Source organism: Entelurus aequoreus, linkage group LG06 (assembly GCF_033978785.1).
Source record: "Entelurus aequoreus isolate RoL-2023_Sb linkage group LG06, RoL_Eaeq_v1.1, whole genome shotgun sequence".
NCBI lineage: Eukaryota > Metazoa > Chordata > Actinopteri > Syngnathiformes > Syngnathidae > Entelurus > Entelurus aequoreus.
This window is the reverse complement of record NC_084736.1, coordinates 68940179-68961845: the sequence shown is the minus strand read 5'-3', so window position 1 is coordinate 68961845 and position 21667 is coordinate 68940179. Positions and strand designations below refer to the sequence as shown.

The following is a 21667-nucleotide window of genomic DNA, read 5'->3' as shown; positions in this document are numbered from 1 at the left end:
CAGTCTAAATTGTAAAAAAACAATGAAAAAACGGCTAGTGTGGGACAGCTAAGAATGTAGAATGGGAGTCATCTACTCCGCCTATAAAGCCCTCTAAAAAACGCCAACAGTACTCTATTTGCACGCCGAGGAACTATTTTAGTAACAAGGCGCCTTGACCACGGAGGTAACGTAGCTACTGCAGCTATGACATGCGAAGCTGCTGCATCGCCTTTGAGTTGGTAAAAGTTTGTGCTAGGTTATAAATCCTTCCTCACACTTGTATAGTAGAAGGTTGTTGCCATAAACCGAGAAGTTGGTCAACTGTAAAATTCAACTTCAAACTCAAGACGTGGCGAGGAAGACAGGACAAGACCCTCGTTTTCCCCCAGCATTTTCTACCTGAGGGGTGAGGAGTTTGATGAATTCATCATATAAATGGGGAAGACAAGTCCTGTGCTGAAAGATACAACCATCCCATCAGTCGGCATCCCAATGAGAGTGGACATTGTACAATAACTGATTGTTTTATTGTGTTTGTAGTTTGTATTTCTTGTTTAACACTCAGCAAGACTGCGACATGATGCTTAGTGTTTCAAATGAGCTAAATCTGCTTATCATCTAGCTTGTAAAACCTGGAGCTCATCCTCTATATATTCAGGCTAAAAAAGATAAGGCACTGGATCATCATTTGTTCCAAAGTGGTCGTTGTTGTCGCTCATGAAGTCTGCCATGATTAGTAGTAGTTGCTGTTGCCCAAAAATAATGCTTGAAATTAGCAAAGTACGTAAATTATTATTATTATGAATTTGACTGTTACTACAATACACCTATATTTACTGTATGCCATGTCTATACTGTACAAAGATGATGGAGGTTTTGGATATTTTTAGAGGGCTTTATTGAATTAAATGGAATAACTGTTTGATTAGGACAATGCATATTGATCAACATATGAGCAAAGCATCACAGTAAATATGCCAGAATTAGCTACAATAGCTAAATTTCATCTGTTGTCACCAGGCACCATCAAAACAAACACACATTTACAGACAAGATGCAGTACAGGTCAAAAGTTTGGACATCTTCTCATTTCAATGCGTTGTCTTTATTTTCATGACTATTTACCTTGTAGATTGTCACTGAAGCCATCAAAACTATGACACCTGTGAAGTGAAAACCCTTTCAGGTGACTACCTCTTGAAGTTTATCGAGAGAATGCCAAAAGTGTGCAAAGCAGTAGTCAGAGCAAAGGGTGGCTATTTTGAAGAAACTAGAATATAAAACATGTTTTCAGTTATTTCACCTTTTTTTGTTAAGTACATAACTCCACATGTGTTCATTCATAGTTGTGAATGTGATGCCTTCAGTGACAATCTACAATGTAAATAGTCATGAAAATAAAGAAAACCCATTGAATGAGAAGGTGTGTCCAAACTTTTGGCCTGTACTGTACATACCGTACCGGCTTTATAGGCGGAATAGATCAAATCTCCATTACCTACATTGTTAGACACCTCTTGCTAGCGGTTTTTCACTAGTTACAAACAAAAAAATGCTGGGTTATTTTGATATCTCAATTTATGAGTTGCGAGTGTTGGGTTAAATTTTGGAGTTATTTTTATGACGAGAAATCCATTTTTTGGGTTATAAGGGTATTATTTTAACTACATTTCTGGGTTTTCAAAACTATGAACCATTTTCAGGTTGTTTTTCAATGAGTAACACATTTTTGGGTAAAAGGATTTTTTTTAAATTAAAAATGTACTTTTTTTCTTGAATGGAATTTTATTAAGGATTAGTCTCATTAACATTATTTACAATCACACATCTTATGTACATGAAAATATTTGAGCATGCTGTACAGTACTACTATGATCATACACGGCAATTCTTGTAAAAAACAACGTCACTAATATCTTGCTTTTGAGTATATTTTAATGGAATAAAAATAATTTTGATTAGTAGTTGTGAAGGAGTAGGACAAACCATCAGTAAAATTTATATTTAACCAACTATTGGGTCAAGGTGAGCTAAATCGGGCAACCCAATAGTTGGGTTTGTTATGATCCGTTGCCCGGATCATGTTTTGTTCTGTTAGTTTGACTACCTCGGTTCTGTTTTCAGCACCCCTGGGTTCGTGTTTTAGTTGCCGTGACTGCAGATTAGTTTCACCTGCCTCTGATTAGCTTTCGGGACGCTCACCTGCTCCTGGGCACTAATCAGAGAGCTACTTATTCCTGTTTTTCGCCACAATCGGTCTGCTTCCTTGTTTGCACTACGCAACATTGACGATGTCTTCTATTTTGCTTCCGTGCAACCCGTTACGTTAAGCATTTCTATAATCTTTGATTCGTGTTCCTGTGCTAAGCTTCGCCATAGCGCCCACGCTAGTGATGTGTTGATGAAGCGTTTCGACACATTGCAAAACTATTGATACTGTGTCACTAAATACTGACATCTGCTGGACATTAAAAATCCCTACAGGCAACCTATGGACCGACTCAACTGACACTGATTTTATGACCTAGTATATACAATAATATAAACCAAGTCATTGTATTTCATTTAGGATTATTTCATATCTTCATTTAAATAAAAATATATTTTTATGTTTTTTAGATAGTCAATAAATAATGTGAACATGTATCATAACATGGAAATCTAAGAGAACGTGTTGTGAATGAGGATGCTTGTGGACTGGGAATTTTTTTTTTTTTTTTTTACACATTTGTATAAAAAAAACAACCAGTTTTTCCAACATATTACATTTTAGACGATTTCTCTTCTTAGTTATTATTTCTCCGGCTGTAGAAAAGACCCGTTCACAGGGCACAGAGGAGGCGTCAGTGCGACGCAGTTGCGTATCGGTCACGTGACCGAAACAGCTCATGATCGGTCACGTGACTTTCTAAAACCGGTACGCGCACCGACACAGGGTTTTGCTCTATGAGCTCGACGCATGCGCCGATGCATCGGTGTTGCCGGACCCATCACTAGCCCACGCTATCAGCACGCTTTTCTGTCTTTTTGTATTTTTGCACGATTTCATGGATAATAAATCAATGTCTCACCTGCACCTCGCCTCCGGAGTTCCTGCTGCATCTCGGGAGAACGATCGGCGCAGTAAAATGTCACCCCGTCGTTACAGGGTTTGGAATAACCCAACATTGTAGTGAGCATAACTCAGCTTTTGTGTTAAATACATTTAACCCAATAGTTGGGTTATGACCCAATAGTTTGGTTGTGAATAACCCAACATTAAGTTATCATAACTCAACTTTTTGGTTAAATAATTCAACCCAAAAGTTGGGTCGAAAAAATTAACCCAAAATGTTGAGTTAAAATAACTCAAATAAGGGGTTCGTCTTTTTCTGTACCAGCAGTTGGGTTAAAATTGGGTTATTTTTTAACCCAACATTTTTTAGTGTGTAGAATACCCAAAAAAAGACTAAAGACATATGCATTCTTGTCTCACATAGGGATTGTGAATGACAGGAAAAATTCCCCTTTAAAGTACCTGACTCAATTGTTGTAGCACCACTGTCCAGACACAACACTCCCCCCCCCCCCCGTAAGTTAAAAAGTAATATATTTTCTTGATTGGAAAGGTATACATTCCTACAAAATATCTACATAACAGTCACTACATCAACATTCAGCAGCTCGTTTCTCGATTGGCTTTTTCAAAGTGTTATTAATGGTGTGTATCTGAGGGCCAGCGGGGGCTGTGGGTGAGGATGTCTCAGCGTTACCTGGCCAGATGATAGCCTCCAGCAGCGTCACCCTACGAGCCAGAAGCTCGAGATCCGCCTGCAAGTCGCGGAACATCTGCAAGCTAAAGTCCTATCAGAGAGCAGTGACAGGGGGGGGGGCACTGAGTGAGGGGCGGGTGTGTGGAAACACCAGCCTGAGAGTCCTGGGGGGCTGCTCGTGACTGATCCCACTCCCTGACCCGGTAGGTGGCGAGGCAGCGGGAGTTTGAGCCCCATTACCTTGACCCCTGCCTTAAACTGAACCTGCCTCAGGCCTCCTACTCACCATGAATACCGATCATAGTCTCGAGGATTAAAACCCTCTCAGCTAAGATCTTCAGCGCCTCTCTGATCTGATGTATCCCGTCCCCCTGTGAAGATAGATACAGCCGTCAAAGTGAGGAGCGAAAGTTGAAGAACTGCTCGCCAAGATGCTGGTCATTTTCTCTCTCCACACAATTCAGCAGTTAGAAGGTTAAAACAGTCCACACATCTGCCCAGCACACATTGGTCTGCTTCCTATGTTTTTTCTCTATCTCCCTCATTCTCGGGCCATGCTGCTACACAGAATGACGCCAGTCTGTGCCATGCCATGGCTGGACAACAGCAGCATGCACATCACATGACACCTTTCCAGGATCTAGGTTTAATCATGCCCTATTCATTCTGGGTTCTTGCCAGGATACGATTTTCAGCACAATTTGATACAATTGTGGACATAAAATCACCACCTGACAGAGAGAGGGCTGTATATGCTCAAAGGACACCTTTTTAGGTCAAATATTAAGCAGGGGCATCGAACTGGGGATGTTGATGTTTGAAAATAATATGTAAGTTATTTAAAAAATGTTCTAATCGTTAATATACAATTAATGTAGCCGTAGAAGTTCAATAATAAGCTTTCTTAAATTAAATGAACGCCTAAGACAAAAATAAAATAAACATCTGTGGCAGCATAGGAGAAAGCTATGTACAAGTTCCACTTTTGCACCTCACTGCCCAGAACTGTGGTGTGTTCAAAGACCCTTGACAAAAGTTAGAAACAGGTGTCACTAGTTTTTTTAAAAAACAAGGGGAGACTTAGCTTCCAGGAAATGCACTAACAATAATGTACTCATGATAATAATAGTGTATCATTATGATTCGTAATAACCACTGATAATAATTGTATGTGTATCAACTCAGCTCTACTTTACACTCTTAAGTAAAAGAAAACTTGGCATATTTATATAGTCATATTTAAATTAATAATGTCAGGTTATATCAGAGGTCCCCAAACTTTTTGACTCGGGGGCCGCATTGGGCTAAAAAAATTTGGCCGGGGGCCGGGCTGTATATATATATAAATATTTATATATACACATATTCATATATATATATATATATATATATATATATATATATATATATATATATATATATATATATATATATATATATATATATATATATATATATATATATATATATATATATATATATATATATATATATATATATAATCACAAGACTATTTCATCTCTACAGGCCTGTTTCATGAGGGGTTTTCCTCAATCCTCAGGAGATTTTAATGGAAGCATTCACATACCATGGTTTGTATAGGGCACAGAGCGGGTGGGTACAGGCAGGCGTGGGGGCGTGGTGATTGGCTCATGTGTTACCTAGGAGGTGTTTCTTTCTGTGACGGCATGCTGATACAATTTCGCTGCGCTTGTTGAGGGATGACAAGTCTGGACTGTATGTTTCTCTTTTAAGCATAGGTTGCATCTTTTATTACCACTGTTGTAAGGTGTGCTGGATGAGCCAATGACCACGCCCCCACACCTGCCTGTACCCACCCGCTCTGTGCCCTATATAAACCATGGTATGTGAATGCTTCCATTAAAATCTCCTGAGGATTGAGGAAAACCCCTCATGAAACAGGCCTGTAGAGATGAAATAGTCTTGTGATTTTTTCCCCCACACATACATATTACGCTCTACCACGGTATCGAGCACTATTTTTTTGGATAATCTAATTAAGACATATATATATATTAATTAAGACATATATATATATATATATATATATATATATATATATATATATATATATATATATATATATATATATATATATATATATATATATATATATATATAAATATTTATATATACACATATTCATATATATATATATATTCAGAGCGCGATGATGTCACGTTGTCGAAGGTAAAATGCATTTTTAGACAATATGATTTGCCTAAGCGGCTAGGAGACACCGAGAGTAACAAGTGGTAAAAATTGGATTAGAAAAGACAGATTTACAAAAATAATTAAAAAATATATATATATATTTTTTTTTCTTGGGACTTCCCGCGCGCCGGATTTTGGATGCAGGCAGGCCAGATCCGGCCCGCGGGCCGTAGTTGGGGACCCCTGGGTGAAAGATAAATTATTTATACGGCCTATTAAATTGAATTTGTCTGCACTCTTTTGTAGAAAAAAACTCATGTTATTTAATTAATTATTTCGATAAAATAAATATAATAATATAAAATGTATGCAGCCGTGAAAAATCAAATTTGGCATGATTAGAACACACGCGCGTGTTTGTATCTGGAAGGGGTTGTTGCCAGAAGTCAGACGTGCGCTGCTATGGAAACGGAAATAAATGCAACGAAGAATTAGTTACAACAATGATTAAAATGACCAAAATATGGTAAATATTGTACATATTACATATTGTTATGAACGTGTCTGTTACTACATTATATATAGACTTGCAGTGTGTATATAAAACGTTGATGGAGGGTTTTAAAGTTGTTTTAAAGGACTTTGAAGGCTACAACGGTGACTCCTGATAGCCGCATCTTCTAAGCATTTTTATAATCTTTAAAATCTCCAAAAAAAGACGCGTGTTTTTGTCTCTCATAGGCAAAATTCCAAAAAAAGTGCAGTTCCCCTTTAATTTAGAAACAAATATAAATAAGAATTAAATGAATAAATAAAAGGAACAATAATTATAAAATAAAATATGATAATCAAATTTCAAATGTTTTGGTCGATTACTTGATTGCATAATTCAATTTAACTATAAAACGGACCCCAGCATTTTGAGTTGAATCAAAACTTGTTAAGGGTATATTATGAAGTGCAGATTTTAAACAATTCTGCAATACAATTGCAAATAACATGGTACTGATGTACACCAATGCACTAAACACATCCGTAAACATAACTTAGAGTGCACTTATGTTTGTTTGCATTTACAGTTGTTTAGGCCAGTGTTTCTTGACCATTGTTGGGTCGCCAAAAAATATCTGTTTCTCAGCTGGGGTCCGTATGGGCCAGCGGAACTCACTTGTAATACACTTTTCCACCACTTGTGGCAATAATGACAATCTCAAACAAACCGAAGAAACAAACAGAGAAGTTTCTTAAGCGCAAAAATTATGACTAAAGTGGGGAAACTGTATTTGCACTTACGTTTTCTTGACAGTTTATTTAAGAAACATGTATTATTATTATTAGTCATTTATTTTAGCACAACATAATTGTATGTGAAATTATTTTTCATCAGTTACTTATGAGTCCCTTCTGTTGCAGTATATTTGGTTAGTACTTATAATCAGACTGACTTGAGCCTAAGGTTTATGTGGTAAATAAATAATAATCTTTGTGATTAACACATGGTTTTATATCATTCGAAAATGTTGTTTACATGTTTAACTGGAAGTAGGATAGATATAATTATTAAATATGATTAAAATCAAGAGTAAGATTACTAATTCTCCATTAATATTTGAGTGGGCCCGGGGCCCTTCTGTATTGAAAAAGTTGGGCCCCAAGCTCACTGACAGTTTCAGATGACGGCGCTAAATCTTTTTTTGTGTGCAATCTAGCCAATCTGCGTTAATACATGAGTAATGCAATATTTTTTATGATTAATCACACAGGTTAACTTTTAAATTAATACAAAATGTTTTTTAATATGGTTTTAGAGCAGTGACAGCTGTTGTTCAGTTAGTTGCAAATAATTATTACTCCTGTCAAAGTGTTTTTATTTGTTGAATGGGTGTATTTTATCGGGTCATCAAATGAGAAAATGTCAGACATATTCATTCAAAATTAGTATTTTGTGATGGTGTCAGCTGGGATAGGCTTCAGCTCACCCGTGATAGTAATGAGGTCAAGCGATATAAAAAATGGATGAATGGGGCAACTAAAATAATCGAAAAAAATAACTACACAATAATAAATATTGTTAAATTATTACCTCTCTGTTCTCTTGTATTAACTCTTATAAAAACCTAAAAAGTGTCCAATGAGTGTATACTTAGATGTTGGGGGGTTAAAAGTTTGTTGTTGCTTTAAAACATAAACAACCACAATTCACCACCACAAAAAAACATGCAAAAATGAAAGGCTGCTGGTTAGTAACACAAAAAAAGCAAGCAATGTATTTATGTATGCAGTTTAATTGTGTTAGCCAATAGAGTGTGAGAATATTTAAAAACACTGCATGAATATTAGGCTAAATTGCCTTATTCCAATGTAGCAGCCTTGTTATGTATTAATGTAAAATGATGTCATGCATTGTTGCAAGATGGGATAAAAGAAGGTAGCTGTATCCACTCCACTCACGTCAGAGTACAACACGTCTAAACCCACCACCAACACGTACATGGAGTGATTTGGCATATATGCATTTTCTTTCATTGTCCTGTTTTCATCTTAGGAGAAGGAAGATCAATTTAGCCATGTCAATGATTGGGCCTTTGTTGCAGTGTCGTGTTGTTACACAGGACTGACCGTCCTGATGCTATCTTGACAGATATGCCAAAGTGACCGTGAAAGGTAGCCATAGCTTGCAGAGGGAGTCAGGGTCAAGAGGACAGCAGTCCAGAGCACACCCCGAGGACCGACAACACAACAACACATTGAGACTGAAGGCTTTCACACACAAACTCATTACGGTTGACCAGCTGTACAAAAAAAACACACATGGTAGGTGAGAAGACATGAGAGGACAAGAAAACACAGAACTGATGATAACAAAAATGATAATATCTTACATTTAGATTGCTCTTGTAAAATGAAAAAGAGGTCAAAGAAAGGGAAGGATTAGACAAACAGAGGAAAACACAATCAAAGGAATCTTAAAATAATTCATTTTTTTGGGTCTCACCACTACCACCAATTTGACTATTTCCTCACCGGTAAGCCTTTTTCTCCAGGCTCTCCTTTGGGACCTGGTGCACCCTGTTGGGAGATAGTACAACTGTTGGGTGATAGTACAACTGCATGTGACGCACAGGCAGGAATGTAATTGTGGTATTATGGTCAGCGTTGCCAGACATACGATAATAAAGGACCTTGTATAGGGAGAGGGAATTTTTGGGCAATTCCAAAAAATATGATTCATTAGGCCCAGACAGTACGATAATTTTACCTTCTGTGCGATCAATGATTCCAAAAATCTAATTATGTAGGATGATTTGAACCTTTCAGTACATGGTTATTAGCAAATCCATCTTGCACACTGCCTGCCACACAGGCGTATGTGCCCCTTTACAGCCTGGCAGTGGCAGTGTTTTTGTTGTTGTTGTTTTTAACTTCCCTTCAGATTGACAGTACACACTTACTTGTAGGAACATGTTTGTTAACATTATTATGCTCCAAGCAAAAATGTTTTCTACATAAATGTCGATTTATGAAAATAAAATCTACATATTCTAAATGGCATAATAATTTAAAATGACCAATTAAACCTTAAACCTTATTATTTATTGTTATTATTTCTATATTATATTTGCATTTGCTTTAATTTTCTTTCCTTTACATGTTTTGCAAAAGACAGTATTTGTTCCACCTGATAAATGTTTGAAATTGTTGAGATTTGTTGAAAGTGCCTTGGTTTTTATGAATATATGTTTGTATGTACAATTAAGGGGTCCCCAAACTACGGCCCCCCCAGCGTCCAATTTTGTGGAATAGCCTTCATTTCTAAGAACAAAAATAGACTGTCGAGTTTCAGATGAAAGTTCTCTTTTTCTGGCCATTTTGAGCGTTTAATTGACCCCACAAATGTGATGCTCCAGAAACTCAAATCTGCTCAAAGGAAGGTCAGTTTTGTAGCTTCTGTAATGAGCTAAACTGTTTTCAGATGTGTGAACATGATTGCACAAGGGTTTTCTAATCATCAATTAGCCTTCTGAGCCAATGAGCAAACACATTGTACCATTAGAACACTAGAGTGATAGTTGCTGGAAATGGGCTATGTAGATATTGCACCAAAAACCAGACATTTGCAGCTAGAATAGTCATTTACCACATTAGCAATGTATAGAGTGTATTTCTTTAAAGTTAAGACTAGTTTAAAGTTATCTTCATTGAAAAGTACAGTGCTTTTCCTACAAAAATAAGGACATTTCAATGTGACCCCAAACTTTTGAACGGTAGTGTACATATATACACACACATATATACACACACACACACATTTACATATAATAAATAAATATATATATATATATATATATATATATATATATATATATATATATATATATATATATATATATATATATATATATATATATATATATATATATATATATACACATATATATATATATATATATATATATATATACATATATATATACACACACACACACACACACACACACACACATATATATATATATATATATATATATATATATATATATATATATATATATATACATACACACACACATACATACATACATACATATATATATATACACACACACACACACACACACACACACACACATATATATATATATATATATATATATATATATATATATATATATATATATATATATATATATATATATATATATATATATATATATAGTGCGGCCCCCAGCCAAATTGTTTTACCCCAATGCAGCCCCGTTTGGGGACCCCTGATGTACATTGTTCAATAAAAAAAACAAAAAAACTTACTTGTAGGATGCAAAATGGACCCGCTCATCAAAGTGTCATAAATCATCAATAAAATAACTACTTTTACTTTCATTGCTTGAAATCTTTGAACGTCAACTCTATCTATTGTTTTTTTTTTACATAAAAAAAAAATGTTTTGTGGCCTTTTTTTCAGAAATAACAGTTTCTTTATAATGGGGAAATGCAAAATATGCAATATTAAAAATAAATAAATTACAGAGTAGAATATTTGAGGTTGGGTAATTACAGCCTTGAACAGGTCAATCATTCATGACAAGAGAAATGTTGATACAGTAGACAAGCGGACAAAATATATTATTCTTACAGTCCATACTGAGATTGGAGGAGAGAGAAAGCAGGCAGGACTTGGTTAAGTTTAATAAGTTCACACAAGTCTTTTATATATATTAGCAGTTTTCTGAAAATTACTTTTATAAAGTAATTAATTATAGTTACTTTGCCAAAAAAGTAATTGAATTACTAACTGAATTACTCTTTAATGAATGTAATTTATTACTAGGGAAAGTAATAATACGCTACTTAAAAAAAACACCTTAAAATATCTGGCATATGCAGTTTAATATAAGAGCACAGTTTGTGTGTGTGTGCTTTTAAAAGGCGGGGCCTGTTGCCTAGTGACGCATCGAGGGTTTCAACGGAGCTGCGTTTGTCAGCTTTAGCAGTTAGCAGTGGCAGTTTGTCGGCTCTGATACCAGCTCATATGCATTTTTTCACCGGATTATGTTACCTCAGGTTAATAAAGAGATGGAATGTGCTTCGATGGCTGTTATATCGTCTTGTCAACAAACGGTGTATTGTTTGGATTGTAAATTTGTCACTTCAATCATTGATTTGTTGTTCATTATTCCTATTGTGTAAGTGTGCGTATGTTGTTGTCTGCTGTGTCACAGTGCGATGTTGCCTCTTCCTACATCACGTTCATTTTAGTGTGGTGCTGCTTGTTGCTCTCACTAGCAATAATTACTAACGCCGTTATTACGAACACTCTATATTATAACTCTTTGGTTATATTTCAGACTGCTAACCTTTAAACTAAACAATCATATCACATAATGAACGCATGTAAAGTCAGTTTTGGGCCCTATAATTGCACAAGTGTTAAAAGTGAAACTGCTTTATAAACAATACCATACATGATCGGCATAAACATGGTATGTGTGTGATCAGGGTCACAACGAGTAAAGTTAAAGTACTACTGATAGTCACACACACACTAGGTGTGGTGAAATTAACCTCTGCATTTGACCCATCCCCTTGTTCCACCTCCTGGGACGTGAGGGGAGCAGTGAGCAGCAGCGGTGGCTGCGCTCGGGAATCATTTTGGTGATTTAACCAAAAATTCAAACCCCTGATGTTGAGTGCCAAGCAGGGAGGTAATGGGTCCCATTTTTATAGTCTTTGGTATGACTCGGCCGGGGTTTGAACTCACAACCTACGATCTCAGGGCGGACACTCTAACCACTAATGCTGGAATTATCCTCTCGCATCACATAAGATTAAAGATTAAAGATTAACATAGCTTGCTGTCCTCCTGTCAAATTGACTAGCGCAAAATGGCACGGACCAAGCAAGAGGAGTTCAATTTACCGGGATCATTTTTATGATTCTTACTTTGAAGAAAGGTTTGGGTTACGATGAAAAAAATACATAATACTAAAATCAATTACGATCCTGAAAAATCAGGAGAAAAAATAAGAGAAAAAGATTGTAAGTAGGGATGTCCGATAATGGCTTTTTGCCGATATCCGATATTGTCCAACTCTTTAATTACCGATACCGATATCAAGCGATACCGATATATACAGTCGTGGAATTAACACATTATTATGCCTAATTTGGACAACCAGGTATGGTGAAGATAAGGTCATTTTTAAAAGAATTAATAAAATAAAATAAGATAAATAAATTAAAAACATTTTTTTGAATAAAAAAGAAAGTAAAACGATATAAAAACAGTTACCTAGAAACTAGTAATTAATGAAAATGAGTACAATTAACTGTTAAAGGTTAGTACTATTAGTGGACCAGCAGCACGCACAATCATGTGTGCTTACGGACTGTATCCCTTGCAGACTGTATTGATATATATTGATATATAATGTAGGAACCAGAATATTAATAACAGAAAGAAACAACCCTTTTGTGTGAATGAGTATAAATGGGGTAGGGAGTTTTTTTGGGTTGGTGCACTAATTGTAAGTGTATCTTGTGTTTTTTTATGTTGATTTAAAAAAAAAAAAAAAAAAAAAAAACCCCCGATACCGATAATAAAAAAAAACGATACCGATCATTTCCGATATTACATTTTAAAGCATTTATCGGCCTATAATATCGGCAGGCCGATTTTATCGGACATCTCTAATGGTAAGCCTTTAGTATTTTATTTTGTGTCCTCTTCTACTGATGTTTTCCTCAAGACGCTTAAGGAAATGCTGAAAGAGAATGTGAAACCACATTGTTTGCTCATAATGTTAACTATATATCAGTTTTGAAATAATCGTGGACCAGGGCGACAAAAAGATACAATTAAGTGATCAAAATAATATTTTTATATCATTTTATCCACATCGTTTATACGGGGAAATGGGCTCCAGTTCGGTAAATGACGTCACACCAAGAGGGGGCGACATATCGAGCCTGACGACGGAATACAGTTAGTTATCTACCCATTACTCAAAAAACTAATTGATATTATGAGAAATGACTGCAAGATTCATTTTTGGAGCAACGAATATATGAAGAGAGCTACTTTGTGAAATTTCGGTCATCCGGACGCTATGGGTGCTTTAGGCTTAAGAAAATTCTGTCCTTTCCCATCTGGGAACGCTGATTATGTTAGAAAAAGAGAATGAGCTTACCGGCTCTCCTCTAAAGCCCCTTTCTCCTTGGTAACCTGAAGGCCCCTGAATTCAAAGAGTACGCTTTTGCTTAATCTTAAGGAATGATCAAATACAAAACCTGCTCACTTGTACTCACTCTCTCTCCACGCTCTCCCTTTGGTCCCACAGGACCTGATGTTCCAGGGGTACCGGCTTTACCCTGTCAAAGAACAATGTCAAATGACAAACTTGGTCCACAAACAACTTGTTTCTAAATTGACATGTGAGCATTCTCACGTTGTGTCCTGGTGGGCCAGGAAGTCCTAGCGGGCCTTTTGGGCCTGGGGGACCTGTACACAGTAGGCAGACATGTTCATGTTAGTGTTGCTTGTGTTTAACACTGGAGAGCTTTCATGCTGTCTCTCACTGGACACTTCATTAGGTACACTTATGCAATCTAATGAGATCATCTGCCTTTACAAAGACAACAATGCTTTGAGTTTAATACATTTTTGTTTATTACTGTGGTTGTACTTTTGACGCTATGTAGAACAGCACTTCATCTTACTTGTTCTAATATTTTGTTGTTTATTTTTTGTTTTTTTGTGATGCGTTGTAGTCGTACATCACTGCAAACTACAATAACAATAAAATATAGTTCAATGCGATGAGGTGGCGACTTGTCCAGGGTGTACCCCGCCTTCTGCCCGATTGTAGCTGAGATAGGCTCCAGCACCCCGCGCGACCCCGAAGGGAATAAGCGGTAGAAAATGGATGGATGGATGGTGATGCGTTGTAGTCGTACATCACTGCAAACTACAATAACAATAAAATATAGTTCAATGCGATGAGGTGGCGACTTGTCCAGGGTGTACCCCGCCTTCCGCCCAAATGCAGCTGAGATAGGCTCCAGCACCCCGCGCGACCCCGAAAGGGACAAGCGGTAGAAAATGGATGGATGGATGTTTTAAAAGTGTCAATCAAAGCTATGTATTATTGTTCGAGTTTGCCCTTGTTTGAATTCGGAAGATTCCTGTTCCCAATGATTCTCAATTCCAGGGTCAAAAATGTAATTTTAATTTCTCACCAAGCTATTTTTTTTAAAAGGTAGGTACATATCAATCCTTTGAACTTGAATATAAAGGTCATGCATCAAAACAATAACAGTGCAATACTTTTTCATAACATGGTCACTACTGCCTAGTTTCTCTTGTTATATTCTTATTTTTTTACTGTTATATTTTTATTGTTATTGTAATATTTTCTACTTTATTTCCATTTATACCCCCATTATTTACTTTTTAAATTCGATCTCAATTCTGTACACTTATCTATCTATCTATCTATCTATCTATCTATCTATCTATCTATCTATCTATCTATCTATCTATCTATCTATCTATCTATCTATCTATCTATCTATCTATCTATCTATCTATCTATCTATCTATCTATCTATCTATCTATCTATCTATATTTTCTTTCCACATGAGTAAACTTTCACACAAGTTTGACTTTATTTATGAAAACCTCGTAAAAAGACAACATTTACACATATATTGTAGTTTATGTGTTAGAGACAGGGAAGTTCCGTTTTAATGCTGCCGATTCAGATCATCCATGGGTGAAATCGGCCGATACCGATCACATGTATTAACTGTACATGTTTAAATGTACTTATGCTGATTACTTTTGACAGTGTAACAATATCAAGACTATATTTAAACCGATTCCTTGTTTTTCTTTTATTACATGCAATTGTTTGAGCAACGTAAAGTTAGAAGTACACAGTAACTGAACAAAACAAAAGCAAAAACTACTATCTATTATTGTGTCCAGGGAATTATTACCTGAGTTTATATACATGAACAAAAACAACAATAGAAATAGACAGAATCACTCACTCTTGTATCGATCATATGCTGATACTACCCTGCCATCCTTTTAATTATTGTGTACGGACTGTGACAATGCTGACACACCAACTGTTGTTATATTATCCTCTCCCTAGACTCTTATTAATGTACTTATTAATTTCCTGTTAATATCTGCCGACTTTCTTAAACTTTACTAAGGATCCGTGCCCTTCACAATACCCGGGGATTGAACTATGATCCACAGATTTAGAGTCGAGAGCGCTAGCCAAAGAGCTAAAAGCCTGTGATGTCAGCTTGGGACTTTTTAAGGCGTTTAGGAGTGAAATGTACCAACATACTCTCACACAGCCACACCGAGCGGCATTCATAACAGGTGTATCTAATAATATATCTGGTGACTTTACACTCAAATGATCTAATGCAGTGGTTGTCAAACTTTTTTCCACCATATACCACCATTAAAATACAGTAGCAAAGTAGGCAGAGTATTCATTAAAAACATAGAAGTTTTATGGAACAAATATATTTAATATTTTGGCCACTGTAACATTATACACAATTTGAAAAATAACACTGTTTGAAAATAGGAAAATGAAACACCATACTTGAATCAAGTGATTATTTGGTGTACCACGAGATGGAGCCCGCGTACCATTAGTGGTACAGGTACCATCGTTTGAGAATCACTGATCGAGTGATATGGAACAAAATACATAAGGTTTGAAATGAATGAAAAAAAACATTGGCAAGTACTAGATACTGAAAGTATGTCGCTTGATCATGTATTTTAAAACTCCTACTATGCAAATACAGTATAGGCACCCACCTATCGGCCCGGGGGGACCCTGAGGTCCTGGTCGAGAGTCATGGAACGTGTTGGTGAAGAGGAGCTCTTTTCCCCGATCTGAAAAAAAAAGAAAGAAAATGAAGTAAGGCATTAATTAAATATATTTCAAATAATTTTAGGAGATGTTGATTTGGTAGGTGTTTAGGGTCACTGTTTGTACATTTTTTTTGCTAGATTTTTAAAATCTATTTTCCTATAGAAGTCTTTAAATTTTGATTATCGTTGACTTTATAGAAACATGAAAAAATACTAATGAATCATGCTGAAGCAGCAAAATTAGTGAAACACAAAATCTGAGACCCTTTTTTGCCAAGAGTGTATACACTTGACAAATTATTCAATACTAATGTAATACATATTTAAACCACACGATGTCACTGTGTCACTAAAAAATCCAGTGTCCATGAATTCATTTCTTTCAATAGTAATTTTTAAATGTGTGAATAATGTTTGATGGATGAAGCCAGTTTAATAATTTTTTAATATGGCATTAAGCAAAGCCAGTATTTATAGCATAAATGAAAGTTGGATTAGCATTTTTTGGATGGGCAACAATGACAGAGGCATTTTATCATTTAGGATGGGATTGGATAGACGTTATTTATCCCACAATGGGGAATTTATGTGGTTGCGGTGCAGATTTTACATATAGTAACAAAAGTAAAATGAGTAATAAATAATAATATCACCACTATGCGAATGCACTATGTATAATAAATAAATACCGTATATGATATGCTTTTCATGAGGATGTTCCAGCAGTTAAGGCTGCTAGAAAAATCAGTGGCGGGCCGTGCATTTCACACCTAGGCCTTCATTGATGTCCTACTTAGTCCGCCTTTAATAAATACCTCTCAAAATACCATAATTTATATCACCACATGACCATGGCTGGACAAATACTGTACAGAAACACACATGTGCACTACTACGCATTGAATCACCTGAGTAGTGTACAAAATGATCATATTGATGGTATTTTAATGAAAATGGGAAGAGGTTTAGCCATGGTTAGGAAGTGCTCCACCTTCTTCACATCCTCAACAATGGGTCAAGTCATACAGTCCTTGGTTTTCTGTCATCTTCATTACTGTCCTATAATATGGTCCGCTACGACTATGTCTGACCTGAACAAACTGCAACTTGTTCAGAACAGAGCGGCTAGACTGGTACTTAAATGTTCTTTGCGCACTAATATTTCATTTATGCATTCACGCCTGTCCTGGTTGTCTGTCGAACAAAAGATGCATTGTAGTCTCCTTATGTTCTTTAGAACTATCATGTTAGATCAATCACCAGATTACTTTTACAAACAGTTTTTAAAATCAACTAACACACATATTCATGACACTAGGAATGCCAGCAATGTCTATTTGGCACTTCCTGCTCCCAGGACCAATATCTTCAAACATACAGTCATGTATAGATAGATGTATATCATTCTGGAATCGGTTGCCATCTCACATTAATCTCTCACAAAGTAAATTGTCATTCAAGACAGCTTTGAAGATACACCTATTGCAGCTGCCCACATGACGTGATTTTTTAATACTGGGTTTAACTAGCTTTTTTATCTTATGTTGTATTTTTCCTTTGTATAATGTTTGGTAATGCATGTATTCTTTGTACTTTTTTTTTGTATGCTCCTATATGGACCCCAGGAAGACTAGCAGTCGCCTTGGCGTCAGCTAATGGGGATCCATTCAATAAACAATAAAACGGGCAATTTTCTGGCGCATTTAAAAGTGAAAAAACCTGCAGCAGCCATTAAAACATACAGTATCTCTACATGCTACTGTCAAAATTTTAATAATTGTAAAAACATAATAAATGTGAAAAAATAAAGAAATTAAATATTTGAACTCACAATTTGTAGAACCCATCTGACGCCGTACAAGCCAGTCGTACCCCTCCTAGGGCCTGATTTACTAAAGGTTTGCATGTACTAAAACACGTGCAAACTTAATAGCACACACAAAGCTGATCTACTAAACGAACTAAGTGGATTGCGTCTGTTAAATAGGCATAATAAGGCATGCAATCCACTTTGCGTCTCTGTCTTTATTAATATGCAAAATATATGCTGATCATTAAAACACCCAATATATTGGGAGGAGAAAATGCAAATATAATCATTGGGCACACGCAACGTGATTTAACAACACTCATCAGAATTCTGCGAGCTCTATTTGCCGTTTTATTAGCATATTATTATTTATTAGCATATGTCAGGAGGATGTGCGAACTGACAGTTCCGCACATGGGTGCAGGATCAGCGCTCGCGCTGCACAGATAGACTCTAACGCCGTGGTCGCATGGTTATGCGTGGGTTGTTCTCCCAAGATGTAGCAGGAACTCCGGCGGCAAGGTGCAGGTGAGAAGATTTTTTATTCGCATAAATCATACAGGATACAAAATAAATAAAACTAGCGTGACGATCGCACGGGAAGCAAAGCCAAGGAAGCTAGCGCGAAAGCTTAGCATAAGGAATTAAATACCGGTAAGTAGACAAGCAAATAAGACAACCAGACAGTGTGTGGCGAAAAACAGGAATAAGTAGCTCTCTGATTAGTGCCCAGGACAGGTGAGCGTCCCGAACACTAATCAGAGGCAGGTGAAACTAATTTGCATCCATGGCAACTAAAACAAACCCAGGGGTGCACAAAACAGGAACTAAGGGAGTCAAAAAACTAAACAAACATGATCCGGGCAACAGATCATGACATAGACGATGGAAAGACGAGAATTCTCCGTCATACGTGTGTCAACATCTTGGATAGACAGAAGGAAAAAAAATATTAGACATATTGTCTATTCATCAATTTATTTTTATAATTTTGTGTGCCGGTGTATTTTTTTTATGTCGAGCGTGTTTTTCAATTTAGTAAATATATTACACTTTTTTTTTTGCATTTGAGTCATTCCAGACGCAAAAATGAGCTGGTGATGAACATCTTTAACCCTTTTTTTACCTTTTTAATTTAAAAAAAAAGATTATTTATGTATATAATATTTGTATGCTTACTATGGTATATTATTTATTTGTTCACTGTTCTGTTACAGAGAACAAGGAAACTGCTATGGTTCATTTCGGACGTGTTGTAATGAAACAACTGGAACTGTGTGATGCATTACATTGTATCGTATGTATGTTCCAAATAAACTGAAACTGAACTGAAACTGAACAGCCTCACGCACAGAATGAAGTGTCAGTGTGTATATGTTTCTGTGTTCTAGATTGCGATTCCGAAAAGCTGTTACAGATTATAGATGTGTGCTGCATGAATGTGCAGAAAATTAGTGTCTCTGTGGTAAAAGCCCTGTATGCACGCAAAATCATCATTTAAAAATAAGGCGGTTTGCACCACTTTTTAATTGTACGTGCATTGTTAGTAGCTCACACGCAACACACCCACTCATAGTACATGCTATTTTATTTTTTGCACACGCTGTGGTATTTGGATCTCAGTAAATCCGGCCCATAGTTAGTGGTGGATTGGAAGTGGCGGACAAACCATTTCACTAGCTGGGACAGGTTAGCTAGCTGAAATGTCCTTCTTGAAAATGGCCTTGCAAGTATATATCTGCAACCTAATCAATGTTTTGCTGTCCTTCAGCCATTGTGGGTTTAAAAAGCGAGTAGATATCAGATTTCTCTGTTACGCGAGTATGGTTACGGTGCGGCTTCGCTGATCGGCCAAGCATTTCCTGCTCTTGCAACTCACAACACAAAAATCGGATACTCACTTGTGAGTATCCGATCCTTCTGTGAGTAAGTAAGTCAGTAAGTAAGTAAATTTAATTTATAAAGCGCTTTTCACAGATAAAATCACAAAGCGCTGTACAAAACATAAGTGAAGTAAAACAACAATTCAATTTAAAACAACAGGGGCAACATCATAAAAAGGATACAAAGTGGATTAAAAATGATAGTTAAAAGGTGCATTAACTAAAAGCGTTACTAAAAAGAGAAGTTTTCAAATGTTTCTTAAAAGTTTCAACACAGTCAAGATCACAAAGGGAGTGGTGTAAATTGTTCCAGAGCCTGGGAGCTATAGCCTGAAATGCCAGGTCTCCACGGGTTTTAAAACGAGTTTTCGGGATCTTTAGAAGACCCTGGCCTGAAGACCGGAGGCTGCGCTACAGTATATTCATATATAGAGGTTTTTTTGAAATAGGGACAGATACAAAAACATAGACATCTGAAACAGTTATCCAATGTATGCATCATAGTGTTCGTAGCCAAAGCTAATTTACAACACTTGTCCCCAACAACAACAACAACAACAACAACAACAACAACAACAACAACAACAACAACAACAACAACAACAGAGATCCAACATCATTAAAATAGGAAAATAAAAAATAGAATGAGTCGATAATAATGATAATAGTAATAAAACAGAAAAAGAGCAAACTAGATAAAAGCCAATAATAATAATAACACAGACAAAGTGCAGACTAGATAAAAAACAATTAGTAAAAATTAGTAAAAACTAAACATGGGAACACGATTGTTGCTCAACTAGCCATCATTTTGTTTGTTTTTTGAAAGTGACAAGTGCAGGTATACTTTTCAAAGTGTCCGGTAAAGAGGTATACTTTTCAAAGTGTCCGGTAAAGAGTTCCATAGTTGTGGTCCTTTTATTGAAAAGGCAGTCTGGGCAAAAGATGTTCTACGGAATGGAACACAACAGTTGCCTTTTGACATTGCTCGGGTGGTAGATCTGGTACCACTTTGCAGTCTTGTAATTGCCTTGCAGAGCAATTGGGGAGCAGAGTTATCCAAGGATTCAAAAAACCATTTTGACTGTGTGTAACAAAATAAAATTGGTAAAACTTAAAATATTGTATTTGGTTAAAATTTGGCAATGATGATATCGTATACTCTTCTTGTCTAGAACTTTCAAGGCGCGGTTATAAAGACACTCAATGGTCTTGATTGATGACTGGCAAGCCAGTGATGTACTGAGGGGACCCACCATGCAACGCACGGAAAGTCAGGACTAAAATTTTAAACTCAATGCGGAATAACGTGGGTGAAGTGTCTTGCTCAAGGACAGAACGGCTGTGACTAGGATGGCAGAAGCGGGGGTCGAATCTGGAACCCTCCGCCCAAAAAGTTACATGGATTCGGCACTGACAGGACGAGTCCACATAGACTACATTTACACTGCAGACCAAAGTGACCCAAATCAGATTTTTAAAAAAAAATCTGACTTTTTCCAGCTGACTGTTATCAGACTTCATTTTAAACACGCACAGGACCCAATGTGGCCCCAATGTAGCCTCGACATCACTTGCATGCTCAGTTTGATAAAGTAAAAACTAGAGAAAGTTGACCAGATTCCGTAAATGAACAAGGAAGTCGCTAATACTACA

The 21667-nt window shown here is 36.4% G+C and overlaps 1 protein-coding gene across 3 annotated transcripts in view; it reads right to left on the bottom strand.

Moving 5' to 3' along the window:
- Positions 1-21667, bottom strand: part of emid1 (EMI domain containing 1) — a 208621-nt gene that overhangs the window by 2456 nt on the left and 184498 nt on the right. Inside the window, exons 10-16 of one of the 3 annotated variants that reach the window (XM_062051352.1) lie at positions 16262-16339; positions 13856-13908; positions 13716-13778; positions 13598-13642; positions 8934-8978; positions 8792-8803; positions 4021-4105 (exon numbers count right to left, since the gene is read on the bottom strand). In XM_062051352.1, the coding sequence (XP_061907336.1) occupies positions 4021-4105; positions 8792-8803; positions 8934-8978; positions 13598-13642; positions 13716-13778; positions 13856-13908; positions 16262-16339 (381 nt within the window). Of the gene's footprint in view, positions 1-3734; positions 3826-4020; positions 4106-8791; positions 8804-8933; positions 8979-13597; positions 13643-13715; positions 13779-13855; positions 13909-16261; positions 16340-21667 lie in introns of all 3 variants that reach the window. The other 2 variants (XM_062051354.1, XM_062051353.1) reach the window with 2 other exon arrangements.